This window comes from Chroicocephalus ridibundus, chromosome 13 (genome assembly GCF_963924245.1).
Source record: "Chroicocephalus ridibundus chromosome 13, bChrRid1.1, whole genome shotgun sequence".
Lineage (NCBI taxonomy): Eukaryota > Metazoa > Chordata > Aves > Charadriiformes > Laridae > Chroicocephalus > Chroicocephalus ridibundus.
Genome location: NC_086296.1, coordinates 4905925 through 4929778, shown reverse-complemented (window position 1 = coordinate 4929778; position 23854 = coordinate 4905925). Strand labels below are relative to the sequence as shown.

Here is a 23854-nt window from a genome sequence, read left to right as displayed (position 1 = left end):
GGTCTCCAGCTGCTTCTGTCGCTGCCCCGGCTTCTCGCAGACTGCTTCTGGGAAATAATAAGCAATATACTGTATTAAAGATAGTTTAAATCCATGAAATATTTCTGGCACAACCACTACCTTGTCTAGCCAGTTCTGGGCTGTCCTCTGCCTCTTCTCATGTTCATGAGTCCCTTTAGCTTAGGGGCTTTTTTTAAGCCTGTTGACATTGTCCTGATGGACGAAGTTCCATGTTGGATTGTGTAAACCAGTGGCCCCCTGGTGGAGTGAGGAGTTTTCGGGGGCCGTAGGGACAGGACAGCAGTAGCGTGACACCCCCGGCCTTGTGTCAGTGCTGCCTTCCCCTTTCTCGGTGAGGCCGGTGGTGATGCAAGGTGGGGGCTGTTCCATGATCCGCAGTGGGGCAAGGGGAAGGGTAAAACATGGTGGGTGTCACTTATGGCCAAGAACTGTCTGCTTCTGGGGGTGTGGGAGGAGAGCCCTTTCCTCTGAAGGAGCTCTTGTTAACTAAACGGCAGTGGGGTTGACGGAAACCGGCCTCGGGGGCTGCCTTGAGGGAAAGCGGCCTCCATAGTGATGGCGGGCTGCTGCTTTCACTGAGGGAAAACACCCTCAGGGGCGTTTTCCAGTGGCCTTCGGGGTGGGTGATGGCGGGGTGGGGCTCTCCCTGAGGGGACACTGCCGAGAGAAAGCGGCCTCGAGGGTGGTAATGGCAGGACGGGCCCTTCACTGAGGGGCCGGAGGGGGAGGCTCGGGCCCGCCGCCACCCTGGGAGGCGGCTGAGGCGGGAGCGAGGAGGCCGCAGGGGAGGGGCTGCGGTGGGGCCGCTCCGGCTCCTTTAAGCGGGGCGGCGCGGAGCGGCGGGGGCCGGCCCGGGGCGGAGCGGGGCGGTGGCGGCGCAGAGCGGGCGGCGGGCTCGGCCGGCGGCTGGGCGGCAGCGGGGCCATGGCCGCCGACGTGTTCATGCGGCCGGCGCGGCTCCTCGGGGCGGCGGGGCCGCTCTCCCCCCGCACCGAGCCCGACGAGGACTCGTCGGACACGGACGACGGGGGCGCCTCGCCGGGCGGCGGGCGGCGATGCGGGCCGCGGCGGGGGCAGCCCCCAGGCCCCCAGATCATCCACTCGGGCCACTTCATGGTCTCGTCGCCGCACAGCGAGCACCCGCCCAAGAAGGGCTACGACTTCGACACGGTCAACGAGCAGACCTGCCAGACCTACCAGTTCGGGGCGGCCCGCGGCGGCGGCGGGGCCGGCGGCCGCCTCAGCATCGACGCCTCCCTCACGAAGCTCTTCGAGTGCATGTCCCTGGCCTACAGGTACCGGCTGCCGCCGCCCTTGGGGCCGGGGGCGCGGGGCAGGGCGGCCCCGGGGGGTGGGGAGGGCGCGGGGGGGCCGAGCGGCTCTCGGAGTGAGTCAGGGCGGCAGGGAAAGCCCCGGCTGGGCGTCGGCGGGGCGGGGGGGGACGACCGGGCCGGGGGCGCGGTGAGGGGCGGAGGGGGGCGAGGCCTGAGGCGATCGGCCGGGGCACCCCCGGGGAAGCGGGGGCAGCCGAGCGTCGCCTTTCGACGGTGACCTCCCCCCGCCCCCCCCCCCCATCCTCCACGCGTGGGTGTTCGTGTCGCTTTTGTTTTCAGTGAACTTTAGGATCCTCGCCGGGCACTTTCCGTAGGCCTGAGACCTGGCCGCGGGTGGTGTGGGGTGAGCGGAGGGGGTGTCACCGCGTTTCCGGCGGGGGGGAGGTCGGGGTGAGCCCGTGAGGCGGACGGGGACCCTGTCCCCGGCGTGGGAGAGCGCCCTGCCTCTGCGGGCTCTTCGTGGCACTGGGAAACCCTCAGCATCCCACGGGCAGGCTTGAAGTTGGTGGGAACATCCAGTGCTGAAGAGCATCTGGAGAAACCCCTAAAGGGCAAAGGAACTATTTGGGCCCGTTCTATGTGAAAATCGGCCAACTCTTCTTTTATTCCCTCCCCCCTCCCCCCCCAATTTTATTTTTATAACAAATTCAAGAAAGCGGGATCTGTCATTGTTTCCTTTGTTCCAGTGGTTGCAGCTGGTAGTAGCACTTCCTGGGTTTATCTGCGCCTTGTGCTCAAGCTTCGGTTTTGCTTTTCATCTATTTAATAAGGCGTTATATTCACATTTATTCCCTTTGTCTGTCATCCAAAATGGAGGCAGAGCTATGGAATAGAGGTGTTTTGAAAGGAGGTATGCCTGCTCGAGTCTTTTGTTCGATGTGATAAAGCAGAAATTGGATCCAATCTGATGTTCTCTATGGAGCGTATTTTGGAAGTTGATTAAAAGGAATGATGGAAAATGCCTCTGAGCGTATCAACGGAAATATTTATTTTCGTTTATAGGAACAGTGTTAGCTTGCTAAAAGAAAATTAACTTTGCCCACTCCAAATTCTTCTATTTCCGTACTGCTCAATGAAGAGGAAACAATAGAACTATCCATTCTGTATGATTAGTGAGAAGATGTAATGCAAGTAATCTTCTAATTTTGATAATTTTTACCAAGCAAGTTGCTAGTTACAGGCAAGAGAGTGAATCTTAGATAGGTGTGTACAATAATGGATGTAAATTCTTTGCGCTTACAAAAGAAATAAAAATGTAAAACTTAACTAAAAATTAACTAGCCTGCCTTTATCATACAAGCTGAGAGGAACCTGCAGAGGAACCACAAGTATTATGAGGGACAGAACTAGACTTCCCGTGTGTATCTTCTTATTGGCCTTTATCAGCTTTATTTTATGTTGCGCTTCCACTAGTGTATCTTTGGGATTTTGAAACCGAGGGTCACATCTAATGCAAAGGAATAATTCTGTGATACTAATTTAACAATACCAAACTGATGTAGCTGCATAAATTGAGCACCAAATCTAGCTTAGCAGAAATAATTTTATCCCGCTTGTTGGTGGCAGTATGAGGCAAGGTACAGAAAATATCTTCTGAGAGGTTACCAAAGAAGAGCATATTCTTAATGCTTCTGTACTTGGATATCTTAAGGTTTGCTGAATTGCAGCCATGAAACACCCTGCCCAGATTCAGCCTGCTTGCTTTATGGCTTTGCAAAAAATGTTTTAAATCTGTCTAAGAAAGCAGTTCTAAACTTGGGTCTAAAAAAGATTAAAATAATTTTAGAAAGTCTAATTTGCCTGTGTTGCCTCAGCTGTGCCTTTCCCATTATTGTCTGTCTGATCTAGCGCTGACAAAACAGGCAGATTCTATGTTTACATTTTTCATACTGCATTTGTAGGATAGAAAATCACTCTAGAAAAGAACTGGGAGGTGTGGAAACCAACACCAAAAACTGTAAAACAAAAAGGTGAAGAAGTGTGGTTTTCACTTTGTGGCTGTTGCAGAACCAGTAACGAGGGGCATGAGCTAACTCATGTTTCTGGAGCTGGGGTAATGCAGCTATGTTAAATACAAAAACAAGGAAGTTGCTGTAACAGAGCCCTGTGTGTAATATTTATTTACACTTGACACCCATTGCTAGTATTTCAGTGTTTAAAGTTTTAAAAAGAAGCACTAAGTTGTGTGGTGTCTGTTAGCTTTACCAATGAGGTAGAAAGCTAAGTTTTTCTATCTTACCTAGGTTATTACCCAGGATGGTTTATGTTTGAAAGTGACCAAATTTGTGCTGAATCACATTCTCGTTGGGATGCGCAGTGTAGCCTAGGCTCTTCTAATTGTGATAATGAATTGTGTAAAAAAATTTTTCTTTTAATATGGCTCTGCTGCTCACTGACAAACTTTTTATGATAGAAAAGCTCTTTCTGAACATGAGGGAGGTGATTCCCTCGTGCCTCTGAGCAGTACAAGCTAACCTGATTTTAATTTTCGTCATAGCTGTTTCAGTCACGTATCCAGTTGCGCAGGTTGGAAATCCTCATTTCAGATGAGCCGTTTCACAGGGGAAAATGTGACCATAGCATACTCCCTTGTACAGTTAGGAGATTAAAACAATCTTCTAAATCAATAAGTTACTTATAAACACTAGGGTTTACAACAGGTATCACGAGGGCTGTACTTTATCTAAATGTCACTCGTTTTTCTTGTGAGATTGATTGTGGGAATGATACCACGCTGACGAAGGTAAAAGAACTCTGATTTTCCTCTTCTAGCCCCTTCATCCCAGCCCTTTAAAACAATGTGACCTTGCAGGTCTCGATATGTATAGGTAGCTGTAATTGACCTATGGCAGGCAGGACACTTAAAAGGCAAAAAGATTATAAAAAATGGGCTTTCCAAAATGAAAATAATCTGTGATGCTGTTCATTCTAAAGAGAAACTGTGCTAATGGTTATATGACCTACAGTGGTTATTAAGCAGAATTAAGTCAAATGATATGTAATCTTGATACTTAATTTAGTAAAGCCCTTTAATAACTTTATGATTATCCAAATAATTACATTACCCAAAAGTAAGTTCCCAAAACTGACCTGTATTCTGAAATGTTCTGACCACAGTGTATCGTGAAGTTTTTTCCTGGGATTGGGGCAGAAGAATTTTTTCTTTTCATTTTGGAGAGCTCTGGTCTTCAGCAGAAGAATAATGTTCACATCTTTGTAGAATGCAGGCTGAAGGCTTGTGTGAAGTGAAAATTATGCTTTACAAAAGGGCACTGTAAACCATTTATTGCCGTAACAGGCTGGAATATGGGGATGTTAGACCTCCCTGTGGAAAGCTCTGCTTTGGAAACAATGATGTGTAGTTTGTTTAAGGTCCAAAACCTGAAATATGCACTTGGAAAGGCAGATTTTGTATATTCTGAACTCTGCATGCAGAGCTCTGAAAAACATGCGGAAGGAATCAGTGGCATTGTGCTAGTTTAGGGTTTTGATGATGAGGTGGTAGAGAGGTATAATCATGCTGGAACAACTAATATAATCATTGCAGGGAGTAGGAAATACAATGTATTACTCCTGGAAAAAGTAGATTTAAGTCAAATTTTCAGTTATTTTCTCTAGGTGTAAAGTGGATAAGTGACAGTGCAGGCTTCAGTTAGTACTCACCCACTGTGTCTTACCCATGCCCTGTAGGGAAGTAAGAGGTTGATGAGGTTCTGGGATCATGTAAGTCATTCATTTTCTTCGTGAAGGTTCCCCTTTTGCAGTGCTGGGGAGAAGATCTCTGCAGTTGAGAGGATGGGCTAGTCAGTTGTGTGTGGTCATGTACATCATGTAAGCAAAGCACAAGCTTTATTTTAGGAGTTATTAAAGATACTACTTGCACTCAGTGTGGGTGGTGTTCTTTTTAAACTTCTGTCATGTATTATGTCAGTTGGTGTCCATCTTACTTTGCGGTAGGGTATGATAGGGTAAATGAAGATGACTTCGTGGACTCGTTTGTCATTAAGTAGCCTCAGAGTTCTCTCGCCTTCTAATAAGAGCTTAAGGTACATGCCAGATGATGTACTTTAGGTAAGAGTGTTAACACTGGCATCAGATACTTGTCTAAACCCTTCTGGATCCTGCTTGTTAAAGTTGCACAGAACAGGAGAGTGGGGTCTGGGAACTGTGACAAAGGCTACCTTTAGAAAAGCTTGCCAGGTCATTTCTAGATCTCATCTCTCCTCTTCAGCAATATGACCCCTTCACTTTATGTAGATGTAAGCCAAAAATATTGGGGATATTAGGGATCAGCTTATTTCCAAAGCACCTCTGCCGCATATTCTTTGTTAACGCAGCGTGTATTTTGGGAAGTTCTTAGCAATGGTGATAGCAGGTTTCAGATGAAAAACTTTCAGAATGTAATTACATATTTTATATGCTGCTCGTAGAAACTACTCTGATAAAAACACTTATATTCGTCCTATGAATTGAGCCTAACTTGAGCAGAGTTGCTAGGTTATAAGTACTCATGGTTAAGGGTCATTTCAAAGCGAGGATGCTAGCTATATTCAGAGTGCGTGTGAATCAGCGCATTGTTACTGAGCCTCTTACCTTGCTTATGGCAAATGCTCGATATAGTCACAAGCTTTTAAGCTCTATATAAGATGCGCTTTCAAATTCCACCTTGACAACCTTGAACCTCAGAAAAGTTTGCAGAAAGGTTGCTGAGCTGTTCTTGTTTCAAAGATGCATTTCTCTTGCCAGAGTAAACATTTAGTGGTGGTAGTGTAAAAAGTCCTTGGTTGAAATTAAGGTTTTGGTGTCTTCAGGACTGCACACTACTTATATGAAGAAAAGACAAATTCTGTAGGCAAATTTTTTTGGTTTTGTTTGCTCCTGGCTATTTTGGTGGCTCTGCAGGTCACAAGCGTTTAGTGGTTTCTGTAGACCTGACTGCATAGGGTGTTACTACAGAAGTATGGTGCACAGTAGTCACATTTTTCACAAAAAAACACATTGTTGATATCGTCTTTTGTTTACCGTTTAATCTACATGTTTTGTTGTAGTTCTCTGTCTTGTGTTTTCACACAGTAAACAGATGTTGTTCCCTGGCTTAAATACAACATGGATTTCATAATCATATTTTTCGATGTGTTGCTGAAATAGGGAAGAGGGAGCAAGTTTGTCCTCAGATTGCCCGTTCTCAGTAACTTTTGCATGGTCTGAAAAAAGCTTGGCTGAACTGTGAGATTTGGAATTGCTTTTAGTGAAGATTTGTGTTGCATGGTTATGATGTGTTTTGAATGAAATAGAGTTTGATGGCAACAGAAATTAACACATTAATTTCCAGTTCTCTCCCCCTTACCTGTTTTAATTTCTTTCTGCTGACTGGCAAGAGGAATTAAAGCCAAGAAACCCGAAATTCAGGTCTTAGCTTTACTCATGTTTTCCCACATGCTCATTTAGTAGGTCACTGAATCATTCTTGTTTGTTTCTCTCCCAAGTGGGGGAAAAAAATTCCACTCTCTTGGAAGGCAGAGTTGATATACAGTCCCTTGAGCAGCTGCTTATCTGTCTGTGTGTCCTTAAGCTATGATTAGTCGTAACCAAACAAGGGGGTATCTAGTGGTGCAGTAAGCTGGAAAGTGGTGGGGAGGAATAAAGGGAGCTTTGGAGCCATATTGAGCTGATGGCTGGGCATTTCTGAGATGTCAGACAGGCATTTTAAGTTTGCACAGAAATTGAAAAGCTTGAAGTAGAGAGCAAACTCTTCCTGCAGTTTCTGTGCTATTCTACAGCTCTGCAGTCAAGCTTCAACAATTCTGCCTCGGTTTTTTTGCAGCACAGCAGACAGTGGGGGCAGTTGCCTCCCAACAATCTTTCTTCCTGTTATAGGGAGACTATCCAGCTGAAAAGGCGCTGAGAGCCTCGGGCACTTCTAGGTGTTGGTGGTTCTTATCATTCTAGCAGCTTCAACCAGCCTCCTCTAGTCTTCCTCCCTCAGCCCCCTCCAAGCAATTCCACAGGATCCTCAAGCACTTCCTCTCAGATGTCTTTGGGCTACCGTAAAAGATATGGTTGAATGGAATCCTCCACTGTTTAATTGTCTGTCTCCTACCTCTACCATGAAGGAAAACTCAACTATGGTGACAGAGTATGAGTGTTTGAAATAGAAGTAGAGAGTTCTGCTGTCAAATGTAAAATCAAATTGGGAATTCAGGGGCAGCTTCTCAAACGCACCAGACAACTCAAGTTCAATTTCTTACTGCTGCGTCAGCACTCGAGAGCAGTTGCCGGTAGAATCACAGAATAGTTTGGTTGGAACGGACTTCTAAAGGTCATCTAGTCCAACCCTTCTGCAATGAGCGGGACATTCTCAAGAAGATCAGGCTCTCTAAGTTGTTATGTGTGAGTGGAATTTTTTCTCATAGTAACAGTATTCAGAGATCTGCTCTGAAGAAGGAAGAGTTGAGAGGGCAGGAGACGAGATGAGCAGCTCACTGAGATTTGAAATAAAATTAAGATCTTTGAAGAATGCATTGAATTAATTAGAAGGGCCAAGATAGAGGCACATGGTGGGGTGGATGGTGTTGACAGAGGAGGTCACAAAGATGGAAATAGGAAGGGAACAAAGAAAAAAGGTGTTGTGAAGTTTAAGTCAAATCAATTACCTTTCATCTGAATGGGTGGGTTTGAGCCTGGGTTACAAACTCACTGAACAGTGTGAGTGAGGAAATGTTCAGCAGCAGGGTTGGACAGCAAGGAAAGGGAATTCTCTGGGGGTGATAGGGACGTTGTGGAGAAGAAAAGAGACTGGAGTTATACTCGGAGGAGATCTGATAAAAAGGACAAATGTGAATGGATAACGATGACTTGGGGAAGGAAGAGGATGCTGGTGTAGTGCTGCTGTAGTTCAGGGCAGGAGAAATAGGTATGAAAGGGAAGATATATGGAAAGTAAGGGTAGATGATTGAAGGTGTGGCTGGAGTTAGAGAAGTCCAGCATTTCTTCCCTGTGCTTTGATCTGTGGTGCGAGCGTTAGATAGGAAGCACTTAATGAGGGTGTGCCTGATAAAGGGAGACTGTGAGCTAGACGGACCCAGACATGGAAGTTGTGGATGATCATGCAGTAAAATGGGGGCAGGAGAGCTGGGGTTCCTGGTTTGGCTCTTCTAATGCTGCCTTGCTTCCTCTTGCTGTTAGAAAGAAAGGTTTGTCTTTCTAAAGCAAAACAACAACATAAAAAACCTTATCAGTTTAGAAACCTGGACCAGTTTGGGTTTAATCTGGTATTTCATTTTTAATTAACAGACTTCAGGCTATATGCTTGCTACTTCCTTTCCTTTGTATGCAAAAATTAATTGCATTTACAGTTTTCCTTATCTGTCCTTTGATATTTTAACGTCACTGGCACAAGCAGTCACTTTAAAGACAAAACTTCTAAGCTACTTCTGAGGAAAAAGACAAGCTTTCTAAACTCTTTGATGGCTATTGAAATATTTTACAGCTTTCATACAATTTTCCTTTCACTCAGGGAAGGAAACCTTTAACATGTCTATAAAACAATTATGAAGATGATTAGGAAAAGTAGTTGTTTCAGTTGCCTCCAAAGAAAATAGAGTTGGTTCTTTGTGTTTCAGACAGTGATGGAAAAACCTGCATCTGATTGTTTTTAGTGCAAGCTAGAGTTACACTATTGTCACAGTTTCTGAAGCAGGAAGGCTTGAAAAATGGGGTTAGGAAAAGCTAGGTTTTCCAGAAGTCGCTTCTAACAGTTGTAATACTAAACCAGAAATTCTAAACATGGTCTTTTCAAAACAATTTTTTTGTTTGTTTGCTCAAATGGGAGTTGGAAGGTCATTTTTGATTGTTTGTTTTGAACGTAAAACATGCTGCCTTGGTGCCATTCATAATGTAATTAATATAGACATCTCTTTGTAAGTTAAGCAGTAATAGCTGTCGGAAATGTTCCAGTGCGCGTTTGCCACAGCTTATTTACTTTGTGACACAAGCACAAAGCTTTTCGCTAGCCCTTAGTTTCTTGGCTTGTTGATCTTAGATAAATCAGTTAACTGCTTTTTCCTGCCTTTCTCCCTTCTAAAAATGACCAAAACAGTCTCAACCCTTCAGAGACCCACATGTGTATACTGGTCTTTTTGAAAGGGGGAAACAAAGGCACGAAGTTTAGAAGTGAGCTAACATAGTGAGTTCTAGAGGAAGCTGTATAAAAGATGACACTTCAGCTACAAGCTTATATAGTAAAGAAAAGGAGACAAATGGAAGAAAGATTTAGGAGGGGAAGATGAAGATGTGCAGTTTATTGGCACCTCTGTTAGAAAAGCTACTGACCATTGTAACTGATGAGGAACCCTACAGTTGAAAATTACAGGGTAATAAAACCAGGCTGGTATTTTAAAGGTAATCATAATGCTTCTGGAAGGCAGTGTTCTTTCTGCTGACTGCCTTTGGCATTCATTGGACTGCCTGCGAAAAGTACATGCTCCCCACCGTGACTGGTAGTTGTGTTTCTGAGAAGCATCATCGCACTCCTCAGGAAAGGTCTGTGCTGTGCAGTCACCAAGGAAGCTTGAATACCTGGAGTGTCAGCTCTGGATTCTCGATTGGGTTGCTAATGGTGGCTTTCTGGAGAATCTAGAAAACCATCCTACTTCTAGAACAACAGAAACTGTATTTTTGATAGACCAATTTGGATTTTTCATCTGTAAAGAGTTGTTTTGTTGGGCTTGGAAGTCTAAATGGCGTCAGCTTTCCTGAGCCATCAAACACTTAATTGCCATGTGAGGCATGACCCCTTTCTGCACGACAGATTTGTTTAGAAGGTGAATGTGCCGCTCCAGTCAGCTGAAGGACCCTGCCTATTAGGGAACTGTTTGCTGTTTTTACTCTGAGGCATGAATGACGAGGGCTCCTTGTCTGCTTTCCTCCCTTGGCTTGATGTGCTGCAGTTGCTGTACTCTGCATCGCTATGTTAAATGTAGTGTTGGATTGAGCAGATGTTTGTCTACTCGAACGCCTGTGGGGATGGTGTTTATCTTACTGTCATTCTCATACATGTCATGATCTCTTACAGGTCTCTTACAGGCTTGATGCCTCTGAGGAGAGAGTGTTAAAGGGGAGTCTGAATGACACCTTGGCCATTCTACTGTGGTGTGAATGGTTTGGTGTGAATGGTTTGCTGCAGTGGAAGTGCTATTCCCTCCCTGTTAAGTAGATTTAAATTTGTGCCTTAAGGTATTTAAACTCTGGGTGCTACTTAAGAGCAAGCTCAGCAACAGTTACCTGTGTGAAACAGTAGTATTTTTAAAGTTGGACTGTCTAGCTGGGCCATCAGATGGATGATAGAAAATGGGATCAGAGAGGACCATAGGAAGCCATCTAGGCCCAAGGCACAGTGAAATGATTCCTTCCCTTGGTCAGTTATCCAGACTGTGGACACTTGGAAGGTACATTAGAAGTACAAAGCCCAGGGTGTTATGAGTGGCTCTCAGAGTGCTTCATCTCCTCAGAGACTATAAAACAAAGGGTGACAGGCCAGATGGGAAAGGCCTGCAGGCTACCACTTGGATTATCATATAGCAGGGTATTAGTGAAAGAATCTGATTTTCTTTAATTAGTGATATGTAAGTGTGGCCAGACCACTGCAGACCTACAGATAACCCTTTTGACATGATAGCTTTTATGGCATAGCTTGATACTAGGAAAAGACTTCATTGTTTAAATAACTAAGCATGATACTTAATGAATTAAACTTTTTTCTGAAAAGCATAGAAATATTATAATGACTTGTTAAATTTTAATGACTTGTTTTTTGACACTTGGGTTTGTGTTCACAGCACAACATTGTCTCCATCAGTAATGCACAGTTAGAGGCTTTCTCATCTCTCTACGTCTACTTCAGCTGATGCTGTAGTGCAAGGAAGCAGTGGATGCTGTCCTGTGTACTATATTTAATGCTTTTTCTTACCTGAATTTTTTATATGTGGGAACGTCTTGCTGCATACAGAGAGAAATAATTTTTTTAATGAGTGGGAGATTTCTGCATTTCCAGAGGTATCTTTAGTGTTCATTTTTATCACCCTAGAGCAAGCAGAGGATGTCGTTATGGGTAGAAGACATACCTGTTGTTTGTGCTTCTCTTTAATTGCAGATTAACAGTATTTCCTTATGCATTCTCTCAGCGATTTGTGAAACAAAGGACAGAATTCTGGGGGGACAGTTCAGAGCAGAAATAAAGAGCCAAGGCTGTGTTCAGTTGAAGGAACAAAGGAAGAAAGCTTGAGAGCGCTGCGCTTTGGTCCTTAAAGAATTGTCCTTATACAAGTACAGGGATCTGATGCTTACTACAGCTTTGTTTCTGCATGAGTGTGAAAAGGCTTCTTCCATCTCAGTTGGGAGATGAAAGGATGGTCTTGTCTTTGCTCGTGTTCACTGGGGTTTGCTTGTACTAGGGTTGGCTTGTGAATAAAAGCAAGAATTGAAGAGTTGAGCCTTAAGGGTGGCTGAGGGAGTAAGGAGAAGATCCAAATAGCCTTGCTGTTGTACTAGTTTTGCCCTTCTTGAGAAAGCGGATTGTCCTTGCCAGTTTTGGAAGTGAGACAGCAGCTCCATTGTTTATACTTGTGTCTTGCAAATCTGGGGGGAAGGTGGCAGCTTGCCAGCCTGCCCCAGTCCGAACCCTCTCTGTGGTATACATGTGGTTCTCTGCTCTGCTTACCTCCTATGCTGTACCTACCTTGGTATTTTTCCAAAAGAGTCCTGCTTATGTGGACACTTCAGAGGTAACTGTGTTGAGAGCTCATCTGAACACCAGAGCCTTACTGCCGTTAGAGCAGCTGTGGTAAGTACAGGAGCTTGGTCCTGGGGCTCTGTTACAGAATCATAGAATGGTTTGGGTTGGAAGGGACCTTAAAGATCATCTTGTTCCAACCCTTGTGTCCTGCCAGGCTGGCTGCAAGAGGCGTACAAGACTCTTCTGTCCTAAAGAGTTTGTGTTGCGTCTTGCACTACTGCTTAGAAGAGACCCTCAGAAGCATACATAAACAGGATGAGGCCTTTGCTTTTCACTGATACATCCAGCAGTGAGCCTGTTAGTCCTCGTATATCAGCAGGGTTGGTTTTTTTTAAGTGATATGTCTGCATAACAAGATCCAAGCAAGCACTGCAGAGGCACGAAGGACACTTTTGCTGCTGGAATCTGTCAAGTTCACTGTTTTTCAGAACTCTCTAGCATGCGATGTTTACTTGAAATCCTGGCCTCCATTACCCTCTGCCACTTTGTTTACTCTCCCTTCCCTCAAGGTCTCATAGTAACGGCTGCTCTGCCTGCAGCAGTTTAAGCACGTCAGCTGAAGTGACCTTGGCCAGCATGGCTGTGAGGTCTCTAGCGAGGCTGCAGTGAATGCAGTGGCTTCTCTATCCACCAGCCAGGCCACTTTCCCAGCCCACTTGAGCTAGTTGTCCAAAACACTCTTCTCATCTGCATCGCCCTGTCTGTGCCAGAGGCTTTGTCACCTCGGCTGAATTCTGACCCAGAGAAATTCTAATGCAGGGCAAGGGTTAGACTCAGACCGTCAAACCAGAACTGATGATGCAGAGCCCAGGCCTGTGTGCTGGTGTTGTTGTGTCTTTGGAGCAGCTGGAATGAAGTGACATCGGGGTTGCACAACAGACCTAAAAATAACTTAGGCTCGCTGCATTTCGTTACTGTCTAGCAACTGTACATTCATGTGCATGTGAGCCGTCACAGGCTATTCTGCTAAATTCTTCTTGCTGCATCTTGCATCCAGATTTTAGGCTCCTGTTAAATTTATTCACTGTTTGTCTTTATCCTGGTTTGAGCAACACAGGACTTAATTTATCTTCTAATGCTTGAGAAAACTGCACTTTTAGAAGACTAGCGTCTGAATTTGTGAAAATACTTACTTCATAGCCAGCTATGGTATATGGATTTCAAGGTCTCAGTGTTTTCGAGCTAGCCAGGTGTAGGGATGAGAAGGAGTGACACCCGGGCACTTGACCCAAGATGCCAACAGGATTATTTCATACCATGAATATCGCATTCAGTGTAAATAAGAAGGTTTGCAAAGTTCTCTCTCTTCCTTGGTGGTAGTGGTCCAGAGAACTTCTTGCCCCGGTACTGGATCCCTAAGGCTTTCCCTTCTTCCCGAAGCCATAGCTCTCTGTGTCCCGCATTTGCTGTCCCCTGCTGGGAGCGCACAGCTTCCTGCTGATATGATTGGCTGAGTGTAAGCCTTGTGTATTTTATATTGGTATTGGGATCAATATTGGTTCTTTAGTGTTATTAGTGTTAATTATCTAGTCTTACTCTGTTAAATCTGTTTATATTTCAACCCTCGTGTTTCCTTGCTTTTTCCCTGTTCCCCTTCCCAGGTGGGGAGGGGTCATCAGGTAATAGAATAATTGTCTGAACGACAGTAAATTGTTGTGGGTTTTCAAACCATAACAGTCTTCGCTATTGACAGCATTCCCAAAGGGACAGGGACCCAATGGAGCGTGAATTGTGGAAGTGCTTCTCAGTTCTTTGTGACTTTTCTTTGAAGTCCATGACTGCTCTTCATTATCTTCTTATTATGCAGACATTTGCTCTTGATGCCGTATTATGACACTTGATGTAGCCTGTGTTAGTTATTGGAAACTATTACTTTGCAGTGTGTTAGAGATAGAAGTGGTCAACAAGGTAAAAAAGGAAAGGCATGCATGTAAAAAGGAAAATTAAAAAAAAAAAAAAAGTAAGAAAGGAAATACCTGGGCTGTGAGCCTGGCAGCCGTTAAAGAAGTGCCAAACAGAAGAGGCCAGTGGAAGATCTTGTTGCTTCCTGATCTGCCAGTCAGTGCATATGGATATTATCTGCTGCCACGTTTTCCAGAGCAAAGAAAAGTATAATTTATTATTTTCTAGGATGGTTGGTCTCTGCTGAATCTGATGAATTTCTGAATGATTGTGTAGAAGCTGTAGCAGTGTGAGTAAGCTTCTCCATGGCAAGTCAAGCTCTGCTAATAACTTTTACAGTGACAGCTGTCTGCATCAGGAGAACTCACCGTATTTGAGTGAGAGGCAGCACAGTGCAGTGCTGGTTCTGCTAAGCTGCATCATAGGTTCAGGAATGGGCTCTGAAATTTGTCTGTTTGCAGCACGTCAAAGTCTGGATGTTACATACCATGCTTCTCATGTTAGCTCATTCTGTACAGCGTTCAGAGAAGGTCTAAATGTTTCCCTGTGTACATTCAAACTCCTGCATATTAGTATCTGCACAGATACTTCAGCTTAGTCCAGCTTTCTGTTTGCTTGGTAAATACCTGTCCCTGTCAGGATGGAGGTTGAGAGAACTTGAATAGAAAATATGGTGGTGGCATGCCAGATGTGGGAAAGCATGAAGCAGTGAAAGGGAATGATATACTTGCTTTAGTTCTTTATAACACAGCTTTTGAGAAAGAAAATTGAGAGAAGGGGTTGTAATGTGTGGAACGGGTTAGTGACCTGGGAACACACGCAAAAATTACCTTTCTGCGTTTGAAGATACGGAAGTTTTAAAAGGAAGGACTAGGTCAAAGGATTTGGGTATGGTTGTGAAATGCTTAGATCTGCTACAGAGCCAGAGAAGTTCTTTGCATGTTGTCAGCTTATTTCAAACGAACCTAGTGTTGGGATGGGAGAACTGTCTTGATCAAAGATGCAGATATCCTCAAGGAGGAAACTGCACTTATTTCAGGTAATTAGCCACCATGTTTAACACCTAAAACCTGTTGAAAATAGAAAGCAGAGATTGTGAAATAGCTGAGAGCCGGAAGCAATCTATCCAAAAGCTGGGGCATCCCGAGTCGTTGCAGTAGTCACCATAGCGGCTGTTCTCTGTTAAGAATGTTATTATCCCTCACTTTTCAGAGCAGAGACCTGCCAAATCAAAACATGTGTTCAACTCAGTCAGGTGTGTGGGGGGAGGGTGGGAAGGAAGTATCTATAAACACAGCAAAAGGAGAAACTATGTAGTTCTTCCAATTTACTTTTGGGAAGTTAATATAATAGTTAATATCGTTTTCCTTTACAGTTGAGAGGGGCTGTAGGGGACTGGTTGTTGAGGGCTGGAGGGAGAGAGCGTTGTACAAACACACTCGTCCTGTTCTCACTCTTCCCCAAGCACTGGCTTGTGTCCGCTGGTGGAGATGCAGTGCTGGGAAAGCTGGACCTTTGGCCCAACCTGTATGGGTGTTCTTACACCTCTTGCTAAAGCAGGTGAGTTCTGGTGCCAAGTACTAGAGTGAGCTGGACAGTGTTTTACTATCAGCTGTGAAAAAATTCCAGGCAGCGCTTTCACTGTTCATTAATCTTTTTTCTTCTAAATAAGAGATTTGTGTTTTGCCTTATAAAAATTACAGCTTTAGAGTGCTCTCATTTTATAGCTTTTGCTTGGAACAGGAGCATGTGTTTTCTTCAGGGCAGCATGGGACAGTATGTGTCGGTGGCATTTGGTCTCTGGAAGCTGCAGATAAGCCCAGTTAGTGTTGCTGAATGGCTGCATTCTGTGATATCAACTTAGTTCTGTGCTGCTGCCTTTCCCTAACTGGCTGCCAGAAGGTACTGGATATTCTACTGTATTGTGAAAGCAGAAAGCCAGTATGTTTGTGACTTGAATGATTCTGTGATCGGAGTCATTCCAGGTATGACTGAGGGCTAATCTGTAATCAAACTGCGTGGAAACAAGAGGCATTCCTATATTCTGGTCTGTCTCTCTTGCTGTGTGAAATAGTTAACCCTTCATAGTAACCATGTGATTAAATTTCGCTCATTTACATTATCAAATCAGCAAATGTAATTGAAGAGCATGGCTCAATTTACAGACTCTGTAAATAGATGCACAAAAATATGCCATAAAAGCCAATTCATTACTGTTTCTAATAAAGTTTTGGTCTGTGAAGGTAGTTGTTTAGGAGCCCAGCGTGCATCCCATCTGTTTTCAGTATCCAGTCATACAAGTAGAACGCTCAAATCTCCAGTAAAAATCTTAGCAGAGCTTAAGGAGCCCAAGATTTTTATTAGCAGTTTTTATTAGCGCATTAGTAGGCTTGGGGTCAGGCCTCTGCGTGTGGTGATTATAGGCCATGTGGATACAGCAGGCTTTTTGAAATGGGGAGACAGATCCTAGGAAGTTTAGAAAGATTGCTTCTCTCTGTAGCAATAGACTTTTGAGAGATGTTGTTTACCTTTCATTTGAGCATTCTAAGGGACTCTACAAAGTAAAGGTTGATGCTGCCTTCTTTTGATTTTGGAACATGGGAAACACATGGCTAAAAGAAGAGACTTGTGTGAGGGTCATTTGGTGATGGGTTTGGGATTTTTTGTTTGTCATAAGATTCAGGAAAGTGCTGATGTTGTAATTTGTTTTACTTGGGAAGTCATCTCTTGCTCTGGGACCATCTCGGTCCATTTGAAAATGTGTTCTACCTAAAGAAAGGGATTACGTCAGTCCAACTGTCACTTAACTAGTGCATGGGTGAATGGCGTGAGAATTTCTGAGTGGTTTTGCTGGTAGATATTTGAGCAAGGTGGTTACTGTGAGCAAAGGAATGACTTTATAAGGTTATATTGCAATAAACCGAAGGTCTTTCTCTGACACTTACCACATATAGTAAGATTAAATATTGCTTTGTAAAGTTAACTGCTATGAAGCATTCATCAATGCCCTGTGCTGAGCATGAGCATAACCACCATCATTATAAAGTAACAAACTCTTCAGCATGACCAGAGCCACTTTCCTAAGAACAGAGTGATCTTCTCTCCATCTGTGTGTGGGAACCAGGCACCTCCATTGGCCCGTCCAATCCTAAATGCACAACCGGAGCCATCTGGGAAAAGCGTGACAAGGATTGTATGTCACAAGCATTAGTATGCTTCCTGCCATGTCTCAGTTAATTAATGAAGGGTCACTTGCACAGCCTTTCCTGCAGTGCTACAGACAAGTTTCCACAGCTCCTGTTTGAGCTGGTGACCCAGAGGTGAAGGTCTGTTTTCCACTACTTGTTCTCTGAATGTTCAACCTTCCTAGGAGGCTGTGGTCTTTGACTGGTGAATCCCAGGGAGTTTCACTGCCATGCTTTGAGATGTGGCTGCTGCTGTGGCAGGGGCAAGAGGAACTGCCGCTTCACAGGTCCATGGGATGTTCACCTCTAACTGAAGGGCTGGATTTGGTGAAGGCGTTGTCAGAGAGTTTGTTTGCGCTTAGATCTAACAAAGCTTTAAGTAGAGACTTTCCTGTGAGGTGTGCATGGCCTTTTAGAGATGCTTTCATTTTATTTTATTTTATTTTTAAACTCCTTTTTTTCCTCATTCCAGTCTGTTTTATGTTAACTCAGGAAGGGGTTTTCTCTCTACATTATCTTTCTATGGGATTTTGTTTTTTTGATCTTCTAGTAGTCTTAGTAGTAACACAACCGTGCCTTTAGTCTGCTTCTCTCTTTTGTGTGTTCTGGTTCAGCTTTTATGTAAACTTAGAACAAACTGTATGGGCTGTGGCAGTCTTGAGTCTTTAATAACTGAATTTGGTAATAAGTCTGGTGTTTTTCATGCTGCAGGGAGTCGGTTGCAGACAGCTGGTATGAAAGCGTTGTTTCACAAGGGGAAACATCTTGTGGGGGAGCATCTCTTCGTTTTAAAACACTTAAATCGTGTTGAGAATAAGATCCCTGAAGTCTTGCAGTGTATTTATAGGCTTGTAATGTTGTGCAGGGAATGTTACACTATCCTCTGTGGCAGAAGTGCTGGTTTCAGGTTGCTCTGTTGAGCATGGTAAACAGCTCTGAGTTCCTGTCGGTATGTGAGCTGCTCAGAGAGCTGTGCTGATCTGCCGCGCTGATACGGTTTGTTTGGGTTTTTCAGAAGCTCTGTGTGTGAAAAGTCTTTCAAGCATAATTTAGGTGCTTAAAACAAGGGCCCAGATCATCACATCTTGATCAGTTTATTAGTGTAGGCTGTGGCCTTAACATTCAAAAGGATCCTGACATGTGCATAGCTCTGTAGACGAGGGTCCTTGCTGACAGCCATCCTTTTGTATGAGAAAAAGGTGCATTGGGCAACTGTATCAGTTCCTGATCATCTGTCTGGGAAAACAGCTCTTGTAATGAATATTCTGAGAAGTTTGCGCAAAAGCCAGTGGCAGAAGTCAAGTTTTAGGAAGGAGGGGAAAATTCCGAAAGACCATGAAACAAGCGAGTAGGATCACTTCCCTTTATATTGAAGCTGCTCTAAAAGTGACACTTCTTACTTTTCACCATGGACAAGAGAGCGTACGAAACACTTTAAGGAAAACCAAATGTGTTGATCTGATGCGAATTACTTTGTCAATATGTTTGTCAGTACATGTTGATCATCATCATAACAGTTGATAGCACTAGGAAAGCTCCTCTACCTCTTAGCAGAGATTTTATAAGAAAAGATCCCAGTAGAACTCATCATGATGTCCTTGTTACGCCACCTGCCACACTGTTAGATATATAATGTTCCCTTTGCCTCGCCAAAGCCTTCTAAACGTCGTTTGAGCAGCAGGGAGGTGAGATGAAGAGAAGGAAGATGATGGAGAGTAGAAAGGGTGCATTGAGTGTGGTGGCTGTTTTTCAAAATGCAAGCACGCAACTGCGAGGGAGCTGGAAGAAAGCTGTTGGTAAAGATGATGCAGCAAAGAAAATCTGATAAATTGCACAGCCCTCACTGCTGCTGATCACAGTGTTAGTTACAGGCACACCATTGCGTCTTATGAAGTCGCAAGGTACATTAAAGCTGATGTTTCTCTTCTGCTCCTTTCAGGGAGAACGTGTTCTCCAAATGAAAGTTCTTAAGCTGGTTGGGTTAAAAATAGTTTTTACAATTTCGTGAATGATGCTGGATACTCATTTTCTGGTCATTCTGGTGCTGGGCACAACACTGACTGAGCTATATGAACCCTGCAAACCTAGCACCAGAGAGAAGGGGAACAGGAGAGGGGGTTGGATTTGGAATTTTACATCTCTAGTAGATCGACTTCAATATTTGGCTGGCAGCTTGCCCCCCTGTGAGAGGGTTTCATGCTTACTGCTTTAAATACAGAGATAGCATGATTGTTTTGTTACAAGGGTGAGTCCTTTAAAAAATGAAGCATTACGCAATGCTGCAGAAAATGTTAAGAAGAATTGAATTCCCACCCTTACTGTTGGCAACACTGGTAGCACCCCCTTTTCTTAAAGTTGCCCACCATTTGATCTGAACTTTCCTGCGTCTGAGCCTATGGTTTTTGGATGAAAGGTTTTTCAAAATGGTTCAGTCTGTTTCACTAATAAAGCTGATGTATTGCCCAAAATGTATTGCCCGTATCAAACGAAAAACAAAAAACAAAGAAGCTCGTGTCATTTTTGAAAGATTATATTATCCTAAGGATCGGAGCAGGGCCTTGAAATTTGGTGAGGAGTTGGCCCATGTTTGAGTGCAGTGCTTTGTCCCACAAAATTTTTAAATTTTTAATTTTTTAAACTTGGTGAGACTGTAATTTTCTAAGAAACTTGAGAGAGCAGGTAGTCAAAGCAGTGATTGCAGAGATGGCTGGAGGTCCATCTGGCACGGTGAGAGGTAAGGAAAGGGAACTGGATGCAGTTTTGCAAGCAAATGCAGGCATGTCTTCTCACGTTGGCCGGATCAGAGAAGTGGATAATGAAATGCTTATAAGTCTATACCTCAGTTTCCCACCTACAAAACGAGGGTGAAAGCACCATAGAAAAGCTTGTGAGGGCTTTGTTAATCCCAAGTAACAATCTGTATAAATCAAGGTGTGACCACTGAAAAGCAAACAGCATGAGAGGCCACCAGTGGAAGTGCTAAATATTCAGGATATGCTGTTTACCATCTATTCTGTACACAGAGGCTTAGGATGTGGACAGATTGCTTGTGATCCTGTAATAACTGCTTTCATCATAAGAAGTGTGCAAAGATATTTACATATAAATTCAGATACTTCCTGCCTTTTGTAGTGATTGTGTATACTATCATAATTTTCCTTTTATGTAGGATTAAATGATAATATTAAACATGCATTGGTGGTCAGTTCCAACTGAGATTTGAACTCCCTTGTGTAGAGTACGTGTTAAATCTATACAGTGTAGGTTCAAGTTCAAGCTTGAACCGCTGGTTCTTAACCTCAAAGGAACTTTTTTTTTTAACTGAATACTTAGAAATTGTGATGGTCTTCATTTTGTATGCTCTCCACATCTACATCTAATCTGGCAGTAATAAAATGACAGATCGTGTCTCTTAACATTTTATACCAGAATAGAAACTTTGGGTTGCAGTATTTGTTTAAATAAAAATCAGAACAATTTCCCGTGCGGTTTATTTTTTAAATAATAAGCCTGTATTACTGCAAAAGTTTTGTAACTCTCTTAATTTTAAGATTTTTAACTGCTGACGATGTTTTTACAATGACGCTTTCTTCTAAAGGAAGATTTGAGGAGATCTGGTGTTTTTACTCACATTGATATCTGGCCAACAGATGTGTTCTTAGAAGACCCCAGAAAGCATTTAGAAAATATAAATATTTTAATGTTTATTTATAAACTTAGATAAAAATGGATTCTATGTCATCTTGAATTCGCTAGCCAAGTGTGAGAAAAAGTAAGACTCTTTTCTTCTTTTTCATTGATAAAACACAAGCTGAGAAAGAGCAACACCAAATAAAATGATAAAGCAGGTGCAGTTCAGCTTAATTCTTACAGCATTACCTTGATACCATTTTCATACTGAGCATATTAAAATATTTCATAAATTATTCTTTTATGCTGGGGAAGGTGTAAAATGACATATGTAAGTCTAATCCTTGCTAAAACTTACTTTTGCTGGTAGTATTTCTAGTATGGGGCGTGTGGCTGGGATATGATTGATCACTGACATTCTGTCCTCGCTTTGCCACTGACATACTTTGTGGCCATGGGCAGCTGCTCTCCATCTTGGCATTTCAGATTTAGGCAAATGAAAGTAGTGGTACTTGCCTCTGACCCTGGATCTCAAAGCACTGTGTAAGTTCTATATATCAGTGTCTTTTTTTCATGATGGTATCTCGTAGTTCTTTGAAGAAGGTCTTGATTTTTAACAGTTGAAGTATGTGACATTTTATAAAGTTTTAATGTTTGTTCAGTTATAAAGAACATGACGTTTGTAGATGGGCACACTTCAGTGCAGCAGGGATGAAGAAGAGGTTTTGAGCAAGAGTTAGCAGCAATAGATGGTGATCGTGAGGCCCATTTCTCAGCTTTTTGACTGAAATATTGTTGATGTAATTTACGGAGCTTTTTCTGCTTTCTTGCTGTTTCAGCTCTGTAGTACAGTGAGTCAATGTTGGACTAATGTCAGAAAAGCGGGAACATTTTTAGAAATATCCTTTGATTTCTGAGTGGAAATGAGAAACCATCTAAATATTCTGAGGCTTTAAATAGACACTGGCTGAAGGACACCATAGCCTCCATGTCTCCTTGATATTTGTTCTGCTCTTTATGTTCCCCTTTGCTCTGTGCTGTTTCAGTGCTCTTTTCACCCTTTCATAACTTGAATGAAACCTGCTTCCATTGAAAGCGTTTCTCCAGTGGTTGTTCCCAGCTGTCTGCAAGTTTTCCTCTTCGTATAGCAGCTCTCGTCCACATTATGTTTGGCTAAATCTACAGCATGAAACTCCTTTCCTTGATTGATGTACTGGTGGTATAAAAAGCTGTCAGTGTAGGTGCGATAATACTCTCAAAATGTGAGTTTTTCAGCCCTTGCTTTTCTCTAGGGCAGCTGCAGTACGTTGCCTTGGCAATTACAGGTCTGCTGGCATAAGCCAGGCCCTTGCAGGGTAGCGCTCAGCGTGCCACGACACTTACTGGGTCCATTTGTGAGTTGCCGGTGTAGACACAGTCTTTATCAGAGCAAGAATCCAAACCCTGTGAATCTTCATTTATGCAAATTAAATTAAACACCCAAACTTTGCTTCAAGTAATCTTCAATTTGTAAAATAAATAAGTGAAGGTCTATAGCGCATTTGTTGGGGCGGGAATGTTTGCTTCTGGTGTATGACTGATCTTGTACTTCCCTGTTTCTTTTCAGGAGGTGCATACCTCAGCCTTCCTGGGTGAAACCAGTCTAGATAATGTGTTCCTTGGCAGGTGTTGCAATTCCAGTTTGCCAGTGGATAACTTTGATTTTTTGTTTTTTATTTTTCTAACACTTCTTAATATCTGATGGTCATGATAGAGGAAAAGTGTTTGACCATTCTAGTATCTCTGTCTTCAAGATTGAAGTACTGTTTTTAAAAGGAGATGAATCAAACAGTGGGGAGGGCTTGGTTGTTTTAAAGTATTTGATGTAATTTCAGCACAAAGCTCCCTGCTGTTGTTTGTGGAGTGTGGGCAATATAACATCCCTCCACAAAGCTGGAGTCCGCTGCTGTGGGGGATTTCAGGTAAGGAGGATGAACTAAGTAATGGAGAAAGTGAGCTGCTCTAATGCTTGCTTTTAAAATTAGCTCTGTCTGGGATTAACATCCTATGGCTGCAGCTGGGATTAATTTTGTAGGTACGAATAGTAAGATGCTAAAGTGTGGTCTTCTCACAAGTCCTACACACATTTACTCAATGTAGAAATGTTTTTGTTTCACTTGCCTGCCTCTTTGCTCCAGCACACAATGCATATAATCTGATTCTCTGAATGAACCTTTGTTTGGGGAAATACTGTTAGTTTTGGCTCTTGGAGAGCTGAGCTGACAGACCCAGCTCCCCAACAAAACAGATTGGAGATTAAAAAACAAACTAAAATCACGCCTTCAAAAAAAAAATGCTGGGGAGAAGCCACAAAGTTCCTTTTCTGTGTTGCTGAAAAAGCTGATCTATTTAGCTACTGTAATATCAAATCGGATTTTTTTCCTATAGTTTAAATTAAGACCCTCATTACCATCACCTGCAATAAACGGAAAAATCTTAGTCTACCCCAAAAAATCGCATGATCATGTACAGGAAGGAGCTGGGCAGGAGTTAACAAGGCAGAAAAAGAGGTCTTTTAGCACAAGGGCAGTGGGAATCTGTTAACTAAAGAGGAAAATGCAATACATTTCTGTAGCTTGTTCCTGTAAACTGAATTTACAAAATTCAGATTTGAAAACAAAATAAATTGCTTACAGCAGTAGTACACAAGAGCCTATCGCCTGTATGAGAAGTGATTCCTGCAGGTCCGCGGTAGCTGCTTTTCAAGGTATCTTTGCTGTGTTTGCTGAGAATATATATTTGGGCAGCAGGGTCAGGCCTATGGAATCTGAGCCACAGCGCTCAGAGGTTTATGTTTAAATTCCATTTGCGATAGATCTAGGCCAGGTGCTATCTGAGTGCAAAGGCAAAAAATAACTTCTCCTGAGCTAGAGAGCCAACTCTAGACAGAGATTTTCCTTGTGCCTACATATTAAAACAAGTGAAAGATGAGAGGGTAGAAATGAGGGTTC

At 43.2% G+C, this 23854-nt stretch overlaps 1 protein-coding gene across 6 annotated transcripts in view; it reads left to right on the top strand.

Moving 5' to 3' along the window:
* The first annotated feature begins 883 nt into the window (after positions 1-883).
* MLXIP (MLX interacting protein) overlaps positions 884-23854 on the top strand; it is a 54643-nt gene continuing 31672 nt past the window's right edge. For all 6 annotated transcript variants that reach the window (XR_010073127.1, XR_010073126.1, XR_010073125.1 and 3 more), the window contains exon 1: positions 884-1316. Coding sequence is in view for 3 of the 6 variants with exons in the window: in XM_063350792.1 (XP_063206862.1) it covers positions 946-1316 (371 nt within the window). In the remaining 3 variants the exon portion in view is untranslated. The remainder of the gene's footprint in view (positions 1317-23854) is intronic.